General features: G+C 40.2%; 1 protein-coding gene across 2 annotated transcripts in view; it reads right to left on the bottom strand.

Annotated features, from left to right (window-relative positions):
- Positions 1–17,311, bottom strand: part of hmcn1 (hemicentin 1) — a 104,007-nt gene that overhangs the window by 58,263 nt on the left and 28,433 nt on the right. For both annotated transcript variants that reach the window (XM_055019030.1, XM_035945611.2), the window contains exons 7-19: positions 14,565–14,685; positions 14,204–14,467; positions 13,957–14,101; positions 12,918–13,039; positions 8,446–8,715; positions 5,185–5,326; positions 4,198–4,325; positions 3,924–4,037; positions 3,555–3,713; positions 2,469–2,660; positions 2,292–2,387; positions 833–960; positions 575–719 (exon numbers count right to left, since the gene is read on the bottom strand). In XM_055019030.1, the coding sequence (XP_054875005.1) occupies positions 575–719; positions 833–960; positions 2,292–2,387; positions 2,469–2,660; positions 3,555–3,713; positions 3,924–4,037; positions 4,198–4,325; positions 5,185–5,326; positions 8,446–8,715; positions 12,918–13,039; positions 13,957–14,101; positions 14,204–14,467; positions 14,565–14,685 (2,026 nt within the window). The remainder of the gene's footprint in view (positions 1–574; positions 720–832; positions 961–2,291; positions 2,388–2,468; positions 2,661–3,554; positions 3,714–3,923; positions 4,038–4,197; positions 4,326–5,184; positions 5,327–8,445; positions 8,716–12,917; positions 13,040–13,956; positions 14,102–14,203; positions 14,468–14,564; positions 14,686–17,311) is intronic.

Raw genomic sequence — 17,311 nt, 5'->3', positions numbered from 1 at the left:
AAATGAGAGAAAAAGTGATTAAGATCATCCACAAACAAAAGTTAATTGTCTGTCACAACAGGTTTGCTTGAAGACGTCATTCCTCTTGATAGTATTCAAGACTCTTTCAGGTTTCTTTTCCAGAAAAGAATCGTCCAGACACTGTCTATATGCCTGTTTTGTCTCTCTGAAGTTCCTCATTTCAGTTCAGTTCAACTAGTTTCCATTAAACAAAATGATATAAAAATAAAAAATTATGTTAATAATATATTTGATATCTTTGGTCACATTAAATCCACTATTATAGACAATGAGTTCCTCTTTTAACCACAAATATAAGACAAAACTAAAAACACCTTCAAAATAATTTACTAATAGAATGACATATCAACATATCATCAATATCAATGACACATTGCCATCTAGAGTCAGCAAAAACATCACATTTCCCTGATTCGTGAGTATCAGTATGTTTGATATTGTGAGTGTATGATGCCCAGCCAGTGCTCAGAAACTTTACAAATTATGTTTGAGACTAAACGGCTGATTTTTCAGTTTTCCGGACATGTCTGTGTGGTGTGCTTGCATACGTTACCGTAAACGTTGACAGTGGTTGTATGATTGGTGGCTCCAATAGCATTCTCAGCCAAGCAGGTATAGTCGCCCACATCATCCAACCGAACTCTTTCAATATGTAGACTGCCATCCCTCCTCACCGTCACATACTGGTCTGTCGTCACCTGACAGATTGTAAGTTGAATAAGATTTGAAAAAAGTCCTGACTATTTAAAATAGACACAATTTAAAGGCTTGCAAGATATAAAACCTTTGAATTTCCTCTCTGTGTTCTCACCAGGCCATAGTTGTGCAGCCACTGCCTCTCAGGCAACGGATTCCCGGCCAGCAGCACACAGGGAAGAGTCAACTGCTGGTCCTCGATCACACTGAGCACAGCAGGACTCATTGCAATGACAGGCGAAACTGCAGGTAGCGTGAAAACAATTATACAAAGGTTATGTAAAGGAAGTTGACAGGACAACAAGAAAGCATTCAAAAATGGCTAAACAGATGTCACAAAATGAAGAAAAAAGGAGAAATGCTTACAATCTGGTATCTATAGAGTAGACAGTAAGCACAGTTAAATACATACCATAGCCAAATTCAAAGGAAGCACATGTGCTTCCATGTATATACTATGATGTATGGGGAATTCTGGGTTGCTATAAACACATTAACAATACAGTATGCAGAGAATATAATGTCGACAGCTGCTAAAACTATAGACACACCCGTATCTTCAGTCACATATGCATATTTATACACAGCACATGCATAAACACACACACACTAAATGACATGCAACATCACATTTGTCTGAGTGGTTTGGGGTGTTCACACAGACAGTGGTGAAGTCATTTGCGGGGGCTGTGATAGACAACAGGGAGGTGGCGAGGCAAATTTGACGACCACCCTGTCTGGCCTGGGAATACAACCTCTGACACATACACACACACACACACTCGTGCACATATGCAATGGATATATCAACTTCCCCATTTTCTGATTCTATTATCACCCAAAAGAAACTACTGTACATGTGCTTCTGCACTGGATGTGCATGTGCTCTGGAGAGATGTTGCCAGTAGGGAAATAGGGCAGTGGGGCAGTAATATATGTCAGCTGGGTGGGTCTCTGCTTCCTAACCTTTGGCCCACATATAAGAACCCAGTGTGTTTCCACTGTAGAGACATGGTGAAACCGAAATAGTGGTTAACAAGGCACATGTGTTCAAACAGCCGCTGAAATGTGCTAATGAACTCACACTCACGTGTAAAGTCCGAAACAGAAACACACACATGCACAAAGACATACAGACAGATGTATGCACTCAAAGTACTGTATGTTGCTTTAGAATATGCACTCGGCATGAAAAGGAGATATGATCTTTGGCAATGATTAGATATACTCAGAAAAAAAGTATGTGTGTGTGCATATGCATTTTGTGGTTCACAGGGTTTTGTCTTTGAAGTGCATTTTTTTTTTTTAAAAGGACAGGACTATCTGAGCAGAGCTCAGCTACACTTCAGCATGCCTTCACTAAATTTTGTGCATGCACATCATTATCGATTGCTCCTGGGCAATTATAAATATAACAAATTGTTCAATCCATGATGTGTCCAAATGCCTGCTTTTTTGGTGCATAATCAACACTAGCTTATATTTGAAGGTTAAGAGATGAGCTTTTGTTCTCGGAGAATCAGAAAAATTAACATCCAATGCAAGATACCAAACATTTCATACGGTGATCTTACCCAGTCCTGTCACCCTGATTCTGGCCTGGGTTTGGATCCTGCCAAAGTGGTTTTGGGCCTCACAGATGTACACTGCTTCATCCTCCAGCCAAAGGTCTGACAAAAACAGGGATAATAATGTGAAAGTCAAGTGTATTCATGTGTTTAATGTAAAAGCACACATGTAACTTCGCTTACGATAGATATGTAGATCTCCTTTGCTCTGTGAAACAGTGCCGTGTATGCGGGGCCTGTTGAAAAGTGGAGAGCCGTCCTCTCTTCGCCAAGTGACCTGTGGCTCAGGGTGACCTTGGGCATGACATGGCAGGGTCACATTGAAGCCGATGTCCACCGCCACATCAGATGGCTCTCTGGTGAACTTGGGTGCAGCTAGAACAGTCAGAGTTTAAGATGATAACGGTCAAAAACTTGTAGGGAATTCTACAGATAAAAAAGCTGTCCATCACGTTTGCTTTGAGTTGTTCTCTACAACAAAAGACCTCTAGGTATATAGTGTTCTGTGTTAAAAATGTTATTTTTGAAATGTATACAGCTTAGTCGTGTATGAATATGAATACAGCCCTGTGTAACCCTGTTTAGGTGTAAATCAGACACATTCCTTGGTCTGGCAAAGGCATCATTCATTAATAGCACAACAGGAGTGTTTGTGCATTATACAAAGCCACGCACAGCAGTATACTGCTGCTTGTGAAACATAACAGCCAGTTTGTTGATGTTTTAAGGCTCCAGATAAAATGGTGCCAAGATTCATTCTTTGCCTCACTCATAGTCAAATCACACTCAGTTCATCTTAGCACAGTGTGTGCATAGTGTAAAGTATGTGTGAGGAAGCAAGAATTGTAACAACACCTTCTTCAGAGAACATATGCTTGTATCATTTATACATCTGGCCTCAGAATGAAGTTTCACAGCTATGCATGAGTTCACTGAGGGGATAAAGTCACTAACAGAAGCCACTGCACAGAGGTAAAATCCCACTGTACTTTTGAGTTAGCTTCTGTTTTAAAACTTTAGATTTCAGTGTATTTTCTCAGGGAAGGTCTTGTCAATCTATCCGAAAAGCTAAAACTGACTTCTAGTTTGTCACTCTTTAGACCGGTGCAAAATCTAAGCTATTCATCACTTAAAACAGCCGTTTTAGTCCAGAACACAAGCTGAAACAGAAAGCTCAGTACATTCTGTCATGAAACTTGCAACATTGCAGCACAAGAAACAAGCAGTGACACCATCGTGCTTTTATCCTAAACTTGGAGCGACTCTCACCTCCTACATCAAGAGAGATCTTTCCTAACGAGGTTCCAGCAGCATTGACAGCCACACAGGTGTAATCTCCAGCATCAGCATTCTGGGTCTCCTTTAAGGTCATTGTCCCTCCCAGCGTGTCCACTTCCAAGAGGGACGATGAGTGCAGCCGGACATCTCCTTGAAATTAGAGCAAATACAACAGTGAAGTGTGGCTAGCTTGGTTGTGCAGTAATGGCTGCGTTAGTGTTTCTATGAAATCAATTTTTCTGTAGAATTCAAATGGTTTCTGATCTAGTTCGACACCAAGCTGTGGATATGTTGTTGAATTTATTCTTTCTTTGTTGTATAGAAATGTGTTGACGTTTCCTTCAGCTTCTAAGGTGTTACCTTTGTACCACCAGATCTCAGGCTGAGGGACTCCAGATGCTGAACAGGCCATCACTGTGGTTTCTCCAATGCCAATGAGAATCTCACTTAATGCCACGGTCACCACAGGAGATTCTAGACAAGGAGCATTGTTGAAAGATACACAAAACATCAGTATAAAGGAAAGAGCAAAAGCTGCAGTACATATTTTATGCGTATAAATGCTACATAAAAAGTAAATGTTCTTTATACTTCTATAGTGAGTGTATTTACTGTGTGTGTGTGTGGCACTCACCAATGTACGTGAGGATGGAGGTCATTGAGTCCGTCCCTGCCTGGTTGCTGGCCAAGCAGCCGTACACTCCTCCATCCTTTTTCTCCATGTTTCTTATTATCAGACTGCCATCAGGAGTCATTCTGTGTCTAAACACGAAATAAAGATCCACAACTCTGAATTTTTGTACACAGATTAACACCAGGACGTTAGCCATGGTTTAATGCTTTCAGATAACGGCTTAAACAAACTGGGCATGTGTTTTTAAGTACTACAAATCCCACAATAGAACTCATCACCTCAGTGCAGGAAACCACTGATGTCTGCCTGTAGAGTTAAAGCTAGAAGGCTGTGGTTAGCACTGATGCCTTGCAGCTAGAAGATCCGCAGTTAGTGTTTCAGCCTGGGATCTTTCTGCATGGAGTTTGAATGTTCTTGTGGGTTTTCTCAAGGTACTCCGGCTTCCTCTCACAGTCCAAAAATGTGCAGATGTTAACTGAAGATTTTAAATTGTCTGTAAGTGTGAATGTGAGTGTGCTTGTTTGGCTCTATCTGTAGCCCTGTGATAGACTGGAGACCTGTCCAGGGTGTCCCCTGCCTTCACTCTAAGTCAACTGGGATAAACTCCAGCTCCCCTGCAACCCTAGTAAGGATTAAATGGTGCATAAATAATGGGTGGATGGATGGTCAAAGAGGAAACAAAGTCTCTTGACTTCGAGACAAAATCTAGACATGGAGTGAAGACTATGACAATGACATGCCTTTTTAACATAAAGCAGTACGACTAATAAACGAATAAAGTGACACTAAGAGAGGATTTTCACTCAGGAGAACCAGGTTCAAATCCTGTGTGATGTCACAAGTAAATCTGAAAGAGCAGCAAAGAAAGAGCTATATTTTCAACTGCTGCTTTTTTTGTTGTTTTGCCTCGCCTAGATGTCTGCTTACCCCAGCTTTAACCTAAATAAAAGTGATTGAATCTGTTCATGTGAAAGGAAATTAATTCACCTGCTGGATGCTGTAAGGAACATGTCATTGTGGGTCCAGACCAGGCGAGGTGCAGGATAGCCGCTGGCTGAGCACCTGATCCTCATGTCCTCTCCGGTGCTGAAGGTCTGATTTCGGGGCTCCACTGACACCCTGGGCACCTCTAGAGAAAAGAGGAGGACAAAATAAGAGTAAATCAACTGATTGGTCAACAAATCAATCAATCGCCATCTAATTTATTTTACTAGAGATAGTTCAGTGATCACATTGGCATCAGTGGTTGAAACATTTCAAAGGAAGGTAAGTAGTGATCAGGAGATCAGGAAAAGCTCTTGACAAAAATACATACTGTGTGAACCACCTAAGGCAAGAATGCTGGATGAATTTAGGTTCAGTCACAAGACGCAACATAAACTTTTATTGTCAGTGTTGCAGAAAGAATGATGGCTGTAACGACAACTAATAAAGTTTCACAGCATATTTTTCACCATCATTTCCTCTTTATTGGTAAAACAGGAAGGAATATTGAATCCAGACACCGAGAAGCTGTTGAATCCAGAGAGATTTTCCAGTTGATTCATGATGTGTAACTAATCTCCTTAAGGGTGTGTTTTCTCTATTCTATCCCCACTGCTGCAGTCCTCTCCAGCATCTCTGACCTTTCCAACTTGTATAAAAATCCGTGTGAGAGTCTTTTCAATGGAGACACACTTCCAAAACAACAAATTTCGAATTGGTGTCCGTCTGAGATGCCAGAGAGGAATTAATTTCGAGGGATTTGTTTTTTCCCTTGGCTAGAGGGAGGAAGCTTGTCTGTCCTTGTGTGCCATCAACTAACTACTGTATGAAAGTCTCTTTGGTTTAGTGAAGGAAATATGTGCTGAGGTGATTAAGTTCCATAAGTTACGAGTTTAAAAGGTTGACGAGACACACGTGAGTACAGCAAATGTGAAGGAATGTGTACAGTTTTGTACTGCTGCTTCGACTTCAATTGCCAGAGACACCACATTCTGAAAGATATACAGCGCCTTAACCAGATGCTGTCAGTAAATTCACAGGGGACACTTTTGATATATTACAACCTTGACTTGAAAACAAATTGAAATGCCTGAGCTTTCCATCATGTCGATCTTAATTTTAGTGACACCTAAGGCTGTACAGTGTGGGATGTACAACACAGACAAGGTTAGAAATTAGGGTATTGGAAAAGCTGTAAGGCCTCTTTTCTTCTGTGTTTAAAGCTAAACCAGGCTTTCTCCTCACCTGTGTCTCTGTCTCACGAGGTCACTCTGCCCTGAGGGGGGCAGGGACAACTCTATGTTCAGAAAGGAGGAGGTTCCCAGGAGGGAACATGCATTCTTCTACCCTGACTCAGCAGCAGCCTTACTAAGACAGGAAGAAGTTTCTCTTCAGCACTCTCTTTATCACCTGCTCCATCATTCCTCTTTTTTCCACCTTTACTCGTCTGTCTTTACTGTCTCTCACACAACATCTTCCTTGTATTCTGAACATCTCCCAAACTCTTCTATGTCTTTACCTCTTACCGTCTTTCCTTAAATCCCTTTCTCTGACTACGTCTGCATTAGCCTGACTAATGCAATAATGATGACTTTACTTCATGGAGAAAAACATCACTAAAACTTCCACAAAACCAGTTATTTTCATCATATTTTCATTGACAACCTGCAAAACTGTCCTTCACATCCAGCATTTGGATGTCACAATTCATTTCTGTCCCCTCCAGCTCTCAAAAGAAACAAACACGATTCATTTGCTCTTATTTACATATCTCTCTAATTCTGCTCCCAAACAACTAAAACTGCAAAAAATGAAATTATTGAATGATTGAAAAATTGTCTGACAAATGTTAATAAATAAATGTAGCTCAATGCCACCCCACACTGTGTGATATAATGCCATGTAATTGGGAGAGACAGCAAAGCAAAATTAAAAGAACATTTTGACAACATAGTGTGGACATGCTCTCAGTTCCACTGTGTTATATCCAAGTGTTGTGAGATGTCAGCAGGCTTGACTTACTTCAAAGTGAGACTAATCACTAGGATGGGACTAACCATGGATAATTAGGAAACCCCCAGGGCTTGCTAACAGCTGTTTTAGAGAGAATAGGAGATGAGGCAAAAAAGACAAAAAGAACTGAAAATGCAGTAAGAAACTGGTTAAAAAAAAAGAATAACAAAGAAAGCTGTGACAGGGTCATGCAAAAAAAGGTATACCGGTGAGAAGATAAGGAGAAAGAACATTTCAGTTGAAGTGCAGAAAATGTTTCAAGGTCAACTGTGCAACTTATCACTCAGTGACACGAGCCAAATGACAGAGTTCCCCTCTCAACCTGTCGGCAGCCCTGGTATTAAGCCTTCAGTTTCTCAGTTTGTGTCGCTGAGGCTTTGCTGAACAGACAACAGTTCACTCCAAGGGAAAATCACAAGGAACTCTTCAATTATTCAAATTTAGGTCAAGAAAAAATTCAGCTAAAGTATTGAAGTGGACCAGTTTGTTTAAACAAAGAAGCATAACAGTTTGTTTTCAATTAAACCATAAGATGTGGAAAGACGCAGATAAGGAGGAGCGTAGACTCCAGAAACAAGCATATGGATTTTGAGTTAACGTCCTGTGGGACTGATGGTTGTATAGCTAATACAGGACGTTGATTTGGACAGATTGGATTATGTAAAACAATGTTCTTTGCTTCTTTATACCTCCTGAACTCTCCTCAGCTGGTTCTGGCTGAAATCATCTGTTAATGGTGGATTTTAGCAGCTGTAATGCATCATGATTTCCTGGCCAAGTGCTGGCCGATGCTCTGTGCTCTATCGTGCCAGATAACCAGCGATACTCTTTCATCTGTACAACAAACTATTCCTGATTCAGTGTCAGTGAAGTGTTAGGAACACGGCTATAAGAGCTGCCCGGAGATGGAAAAACTCTACTTTAGTGCTGCCTGAGAGTCGAACATAAATAATTTTCACACGTCTCATAAAGCATTAGGGTGAATTATAGGGAGCAGAGGAGGAAAGAGGGGCAGGGGCATATGGGAGGTAATCATATACTTGGGAAGGCGGTGTGTTTGCCGAGACTCTTGTTCCCCCACAGTGTAAATCACATTGCAGAAACAGGTACGCATACTTAACACAAAGTCATACACACACATGGAAGCATATACAACACACACCAACAAAACCAAACACAGCAAAAAACGGCAGCCTAGTAGCTTCTTTCCTAGAAACCCAACAACTTTGAACACATGAAGATACCCCTCACCTTGCACAGTGAGATAGATTCGCTCTGCAGTCACCCCTCCTTCATTTATAGCGATGCATTCATACCAGCCTGCATGATCGGGGGTCACAGCGGACACCTGTAGCGAAAGATTGTTCATGATGTTCACCCGCGGGTCCAGGCGGGCATCATGGCCACCCCTCAGCCAGGTGAGGTTGAAGTTGACGGTGCTAACAACGTGGCAGGTGAGGACAGCAGGAGAGCCAGGGGAAACAGTTAGGTTACCCTCGACTGTGACGGCTGGAGGGGGCTCTGCAGAGTGAGAGCAGAATGAATGTTGTTGGCAGCTGCTGGAAAGTTAACATCATACAAGAAAACACAAATGCAGCACAAGTGGTGAGTTTCCTGCTGGCACTTCAGATTTTAGCTAGGTTGATATTTGTTTTTGTAACCTCAATTCGTCTGCCTTGTTTCCCTAAAAACACAAACATTAAGTTTTTGCTTGTGCCAACGTTAAAAAGCCCTGAAATAGCATTTAGACCAGTGGCTTGTCGCCCCTCAGGCAGCTCCAAGGTAAAACTAAAGAGCTGTGAGATGATAAAAAATATAAATAAGTACAAATATGTTTTTGCTAAGGACTGCACAGTGGTTCAGTGGTTAGCACTGTTGCCTTGCAGCTAGAAGGTCCCTGGCAAACTCCATGCAGAAAGATCCCTGCCTGGGACTGGGATCTTTCTGCATGGAGTTTTCATGTCTGGGTACTCCGGCTTCCTCCCACAGTCCACAAACATGCTGAGGTTAATTGGTGATTCTAAATTGTCCATAGGTGTGAAAGTGAGTGTGCTTGTTTGTCTCAGTGTGTAGCCCTGTGATAGAATTGTGTGACCTGTACAGGGTGTCCCCTGCCTTTACCCTAAGTCAGCTGGGATAGACTCCAGATGCTTCGCATCCCTCATGAGGATTAAGCCGTGTATAGATAATGGATGTATGGATGTTGCTGCCATCAAATTATTCAAACAAGATCAAAAGTTGTTCCTTTTTCTTTTAATTTTATTGTGAAGTGGTTAAATCTAGCCACAGGCTTCTGCTAGCTATTTAAACAAGCTCAGAGAGTAAATAATTCTCATTGCAGTGTTAGCAGTACAAAGGCAAAAGAAAGTTATGACATTAGATTTTGATTGTATCAGAATCAAACATTAAAACTAAAATGTTCGGGGTTACATTTTAAAACCACTTTAATTCATGGACTCCTTTTAATTAATCTGAACATGTCAGTTTCATGTCTCAATGATGGTCACTTTTCTGTAAATGTCATGATGGCCATCTTAATAGGATGGGCCCGGTGCCATGTCACTTTCAACACGGCACAGATCTGAACATGAATTTAGAGACAGGAATAAAGTGGTGACATAGCTTGAGTTGTAGGAAGTGATTCAGTGAAGGATTTTTTCCCCATTTCAGCACCAGCATTGGTCCAAAAACATCACGAAGGGTACAAAAATCACACTTTGTGCGCCAAAACCACAAAACAGCTTCTTCGTTCAGGCCGAAAATTTCACATCTATTCCGAAATGAAATGTCCATGACAGGTCCGATTAATGAGACTCTGTACTGTTCTTCACTTTAGACAGGTGAGCTGTCACACACAGTCACTGTTGATAAGCAGCAGTTAAATCAGGCTTTTTTTTTTTTAGCTATATGTAAAGTAATAGATTATCATCACAGATGGACAGAGCTTTCATTGTTTAGGAAATCAGAAATAAACTAGGCAGTTATTTGGACAGTTCAATAAGCATGTTACTAGTTTAGATTATGTCTTCTGTTTATTACTGCTTCATGATGTATTAATATCACTTGATTTACTGTTCAATCTCGCATGTATAGCACATATCGAGGCCATACGATGGCTCTCCCTGTCACTGTGGCGGATATGTCTAAATGAATCTGTGAGGAACATTAACGTTCAAGTGAACATTGAATGACAGAATGCAATCACTTTAACAGACTGATGATTATACATGTCCCATATCTAAAAAGGGCCTAAGACCAAGAGACATTAAAACTCTCTCCAGACACTGACCAAGACACTCAGCTAGGAACCTCTATCTGTAGAATCAGTGGTAGAAATCACCCATATCTTCATCAAATCCAGCAATTCCTATTTGTCAAAGCCTCATAAGTCACAACTGTTGTCTATTGTACGTACTTGCATGCGTATGAGTTTCTTAGTTTTTCTAAAGGTATTTCTTCTAGCTCACCTTAGTTTTGTGCAGGAGGCATTTCCTTTTTGAAACACCCTCTATTAAAACGATGTTGATCATTCGTCAGAGCTGTGGATATCTCATTTTCCTCTCTTATTTCTGTATTTTTACCTCTATGTCTGTCTTTTCTCTCGTCACCTTGTCGAAAACACTCATCTCTTGGGCCTTGGTGTGCTGTTAATCATTTTTTTCGGAGTTGAACCAGAGCTAAGCAGGGAAAAACGGAATGGAGACAAAATGGAAAAGAAAGGCAAGATGAGGGAGAAAGGAGGTAGTGGGGGCTTTGGCTCTGATAAAGGGAGGATGCTGGGGATTTCAGCATAGCTCCTTGGGATTAGGATGACATAAATTTGGCAGCTGAGTAGGTATTATGAGTGTGTGTTTCTGTGTGCATAAAATGCAGGGGCCTGCCAGACTGTTAAGAATATAACTGGCCCATTAACAAAGGTTGAACTTGTGGTTGAGGAGGATTAATTTCACCTTATTTCAGAGACATCATAAGAGGTAACAGTGAGACAAACTAAGTCATCTCTGCACCTTTGGACTATAAACACAGCAGGTGACTTACCATGAGTCACACTCATATATTATACAGATCTTTGCCTGGCCCCCTATTTCCTTCTTCTGTTTCACAAAATGTCTTTCAACTACCTCTCACTCTCTTTTTCTCAGTTCTCCACCTTATTCCCTTCTGCCTGACATTCATCATGTGCACGAAACTCCAGAGAATAGCATGGAGCAGAGAGTTTTTTGGAAAACAAAGACCGGACAAGAAGAAGAACTGCATTTAGATTCATGTGGTGTAATTTCTGGTGTCATTTAATGGAAAAGGACCAGATTGAAAAATAAATGAACTACAGATGATTTTGAAGTAGCACATATTATACTGGTTAGACTAAAGGCATAAATCATTATGTGAGTCCTCTGATTTTATCCTTAATGCGCTGACATCATGATGATCAGAGAAATGATTTTGAAAAAATTATTTCTTGAATTCTGAATTTCTGCATGATTATACGTTGCTACACACTTATTAAAGTGGAGGCAACTGAGAATCTGTTTAAGCCCTGACGTTACCGTATACCCACCTAAAACATCAGCATACAGTTTTTTCTTTGTATAAAGCCTGGAGCTTATTTACAGCTTTACATGTATTCTCATCTTACACCATATCTACAGTCCACTTCTTTGCAAATCAGGCAGAAAAACCATAGAGCCCATGTCCTGATCGCTGTGAGGCATGGATTACAACATTATGCTGTAAGCTGGGAAATGTTCCATAAGGTGATATTTATTCTACCGTGTGCAGCGTCTCTGTATGGGATCAACAGCAAGAAATGTCAAACCCTATAAAACTCAACCCACATCCACTGCCACTTACATACCCACCATATGTCCAAAAGTAGTGTGTGTGTGTTTGTGTGTGTGTGTGTGTGTGTGTGTGTGTGTGTGTGTGTGTGTGTGTGTGTGTGTGTGTGTGAGAGTATGTAAACCTATTGAGCATGACATAAACTTCATCTTGCTGCATCATTTCACTTGTGGTATTTTGAGTCTTTGTATGTGTGTGACTTTTGATTGTTATTTTCTAAACATGATCCAGGACATTAAATGCAATGATACTGTAAATTGCTCACTGCCCTGCCAGGCGATCCGTCACACATCAATTACACTTGCTGACAGTTTAATGTTTGCCAGCCTGTAAGCATTCCTGTCTAACAGTCTTGGTTCATTACATGCAGTGATGGAGGGTAGTTTTCCATGAACTGTTAATTAACATAAAGCACCGTAGTAGAATCCACTGACCAAAGTCAACACTGACTGCGCGGCAACTCATTCTGACATGCTGTAATAATCTTTCATATATATATATATATATATATATATATATATATATATATATATATATATATATATATATATATATATATATACATATGTGTATATGTATATATATATAGATTGATATACATATATACGTATATATGTGTGTATATATATACATATATATATATATATATATATATATATATATATATATATATATATATATCCTGAAAATGATTTTTGCTTAAATTCATTTTCATATGTTTAATGATTTTACTAAAGCATTTCCGTTTATGAGAAACTTTATATTTTGCGTTTTATGATTTGATTTATTTATTGTTTTATTTTAAGGTGCAGTAAACGTCAATGGCCAGATAAATATCCAAACTGCCTGAATCACACTGTCTAAGTGTTGGGATGTCTGCTTACCTGATACGTCTAAGAAAGTGCGAGCTCGTCCTGTTCCAGCACTGCTGATGGCAATGCACTCGTAGTAGCCCTCATCCTTCAGGGTTACCTCCGGTATTTCCCATGATGCATTGTCAGACTCACTAGAATCAAAAGAGTCACAGGTGATTTGGAAAGGAAATATCTGTATCGCTCAACAGGTATTAACACAAAATGAAAGAAAAGTATTCATTGCTCCAGTTTCTCAGCATATAAGGAGAGATTAGACTATCATCCATCCATTAGATATACGGGTTTAATCCTGTACAGGGTCACAAGGGGGATGGAAGCTTGCCAAGCTAACATTTGATGAGAGACAAGGTACACCTTATATATTTTGCCAGTGAGGGCAAACATAAAAAGACAGACAACCATTCACACCCACACTATTATCTGAGGTCAGTTAAGACTCACCAATTAACCCAATGCTACTGACTGCGGAAGGAAGCCATACTACCTTGGTTTTAAATGTTTTCTTCCAAAACCTGATACTATAGCAGAAGAGCAACCTATTAAATACAAACTGGCCACATGCTGCTAGAGCTACTTGTAAAAGGTGATTAGGTCTTTAGGGTATATTCTATATCAGACAGTCATAAAATGTGCTATTTTTTTATATTAAAGCTGTAGTTGGCAGAAATCTGGAAGAGACAGAAAAAGGTTCAAATTCTTGCAGGTCTTAGATTTCCCTCTCTGTTATAAGCGGAATAGTTGCTATTTGATGAGATCTCCAATCACTGCCTACATTTTCTAAAGCTAGTTTCCTCACAGACCACTTGAATTACAAAATCCTGTAAGGTTAGTATTAATTTTCTGCCTAGTGATGCCAAAACCATCTTCAAACCAATTGGTAATAGGACATGGATTACTTCACTCATAGTGAAAGTACATGATATGGAATTAGCATTTTTGACAGTTCCTAATTGCTGCTTGACCTTCTTGGGACTTTGAATTGTTGCAAAAAACAAACAAAAAAAAAGTCCCTGACATGATGTATCCACTCCTCAACAGTCACACTCACCTGAAAAGCTGGTCCACTCCAAGTCGTCTTCCATCCCTGCTAAAGCGCTGAGTGAAGGGGATCAAGCTCTCTACCTGACACCTGACAGCCCCTCTCTGAAGGTAGTAACCATGAGTTGTTGGTGGCATCAACACCGTAGGAGCATCTGAGAGAGATATATTGTAAAGCAGCAAAAAAAGTCACTCAGTCAGGTAGTTTAATAGTAATTAATTTCATTAGAATGTAGGTAACAATTTGCTCCACTCACTCGGTATAATACTGGAGAAGGAAACACTGGAGACTCTCTGGAACAGGAAACCATCGCGGTCGTACCCTGTCACCCGCAGGAAGAAGGCCTCATTGGGTGGAACAAACTCAGTGATGTTCCAGAGACTATACGGCTCACGCTCAGGGTAGTACCGGATCGGCAACGTTTTGACCACTTTGCCAGTAATTGAGAGAAGCTCTAGCCTGTCAGGCCGAGCAGGAGGAGAAAGTCCAGTGGTATTCAGAAGGATGTGAGTGGGAATACCTGAAAAGTTGATATGACAGCACAGTACAACAGGTGAAACTAAATAAAACAAGGATAATTAAATTTTTTGCAGGTTGGAAAGGTTAAACACACTGACCTTGGACTGGCCTGCTTGACGTCTTTTTGAAGTCTAGGGTGGGTTTCCTGGAAAATCCAGCTCTGAAGTCAATGGTGCTGAGTCCTGAGATACGGACTGAGTGTCTTCCTTCACTAGAGGTCTGTAAAAAAAACCAAAGGAAAATTGTTCTACAGGTATTTATGTCTAGGCCCTGGGTCACACGGTAATCTGACTCAGAAAAACTGTTAAGTAATCTGTTCCTCTGACATGATTTTAAAGAACTGCTTCAAAAGCCGTGGGAAAAAAGAAATAATTTATTGAACAAAGCTTCATTATTTCTAAATTGTTGAATAAACAGTATTAGATTTTTGGTCCAGGATTATCTTGCCCTAAATCCTGGCTTGATACTTGATGAAGATAAGCTTTATGGAACTGAGAAAACAAAACAAAGAGGAGTTGTGGCATCAAAGGCAGCGCTGAGTGGTCTAAATGACAGACACAGCTTTAAGATCGTTGTTTAACTGCCTTTTGTGTGCCAAAAATCCCTACATGTACAGACATGCCACTTTGAGTAAGTCACTACTGAATGTCAAATATCTCACACCTGAGCTTTTGAAACATCCAACATTCAGAGATGACCCATTCAGTCTGACATTCATATATAAATTAACCAAACACAACCACTATAATCAGAGAGTGGGTAATGGCTCGTGTGGTCTTCATCATGTGGAGGTCTTTTGAAGCTTTGCAGCAATAGAGACAGTGTAATTACAATGAAGTGTATGTTGGTGAGAGGTGGAAACTCCTCACCTTAGGTAAAACACCATGGTGGTTACACAGACATTGACTCACATTGCAGAGCGAAGCACGCAAACCTAAACTGTCATTTGCAATTGCTTGAAATGAAAGAGAATGTGTGGATTCTACAGTGACTAAGTTCTAAACTTGGAATCTCTCTGAAGAGAAACTACCAAACAGAGCAGTGCAGTGCACAGTCAAATGGCAAACAACTGCTAAACTAGAGGTGAAATTGCTCAAACAATGAGGCAGCACCGTGACAAAGGGGATTCGGCACAGCCTTAAATGCTAATGCCTGCCATCATGAAACACAATACATGTCATGGCCATTAAACCTGCCCTAATAGCTGCCATAGAATTATCCAGGGCCTTTAGCTTGTTGTAAATGAGGCCATAATTAGGGGAGAGGTTCTTTAAAGGTCACGCTCTTACAAGACAAGAAGAGCCCCTGTCATTAAAGCCACTCATTTCCCAATTTCACACCCACCCAGACACACTGACCTGCCCAGGCCTTGGGTACACCATCACTGAGATGAATCAGGTCAGCAGCGCATGATGAGGTTGTAACTTATACAGAATTATACTTTGTAGAGCTGTAAATGTTTCTCATGAGGGTTTTCACACCTCAAGTCTCAAAATACCACATAACATTAAGACAAAGATGTGCTTTTATTTTACCACGAGGTGTCTCAATAGTATAATGAAAACTAAACGCTTATGCCATATTCTATGACATTGGTTCTCAAAGTTACTATTTAAAGATTGTTTTTATTACTCCGCAAAGGAACGCGGTGGAGTTACGTGACGATTGGCGTATGTTTGTCTGTGAATCTGTCTGTCTGTTAGCAACATTACTCAAAAACGGACTAATGGATTCGGAAGAAATTTTCAGGGAAGTTCAGAAATGACACAAGGACCAACTGATTAGATTTTGGCAGTGATGCAGCTTATAGTCTGAATCCACGGATTTGTCAAGGATTTTCCATTGCAAGATATAGCGGCCAGCAATGCGTCACCGTTACCATGACAACAGTTAACTGCGTCAATTCACTCGACTCGCTACATATTTCGGTCACACAGTTCGGTATCTGTACATAACGTACACATGCACAACACATGCCTGTGCTCACGCAAGGTAATTTTTTATTTATTTAGTTAGTTTGTGGGTTGATCTATATTAAATGGCCAGATTTTATGTTGCCATGATTTTTGAATACTCAAATTGAGGAATGAACAGTTCTGGCAGAGTACTGCGCTCTCTGAGTGCTTTTTTGTTCAACATAAGACATCCAAAATGACTGGTGATAATAAGATAACATTTAATCCACTTAATATGTTTGCACTTAATGGTAGAAATGTTAATATTTGTCAGATGCATCAGTCTAAGTAAGTAAATAAGATTTTATCTGTGTACGATAACTTGGAGCAAAGCTGCAAAGTGCTGAACAGGATATAAAGAAAAGAGTAAAAAAAAAAAAAAAACGACCTGCCACCAAACCACCAAACACAGAAATAACAAGAATAAACTATAAAAGCAACAAACATAAAATGTAATTTCTGAATTCTTATGCATGACTACAACACAAACTTCACATCTCATTTACACTAGTTGTAGAAATTGTGTGCTTGAGAAAATAAAACACATTCTGCATTTTTTATTTAGGAGTTGCTTACAATTTCTTTGGTGTAACGTTAATACACTTCCTACAGCAGTTGACATCACCATGACAACAATGTCAATGACAACGAAACAGCCTAAGTTACATTCTTTGAGGGGAAATGGTATGTGGTCTGCACTTCTATAGCACTTTTCTACCTTGTCAGAACTTAATGCCTTTTACAATGCAACTCCAGTTTTATCTCGCTTAAGGACAGTTTGGGAGGTGGAGGAGACGAGGCTCAAACCACCAACTATGTAATTAGGAGACAAATCACTCTACCCTCAGAGCCACAGCTTCCCACAGGGACAGGATCGCTGTGGATATTCT

The sequence above is a fragment of the Amphiprion ocellaris genome, chromosome 2 (assembly GCF_022539595.1).
Source record: "Amphiprion ocellaris isolate individual 3 ecotype Okinawa chromosome 2, ASM2253959v1, whole genome shotgun sequence".
NCBI lineage: Eukaryota > Metazoa > Chordata > Actinopteri > Pomacentridae > Amphiprion > Amphiprion ocellaris.
Note: the sequence above shows the minus strand (reverse complement) of the source record. Positions and strands in the feature narration are given on the sequence as shown.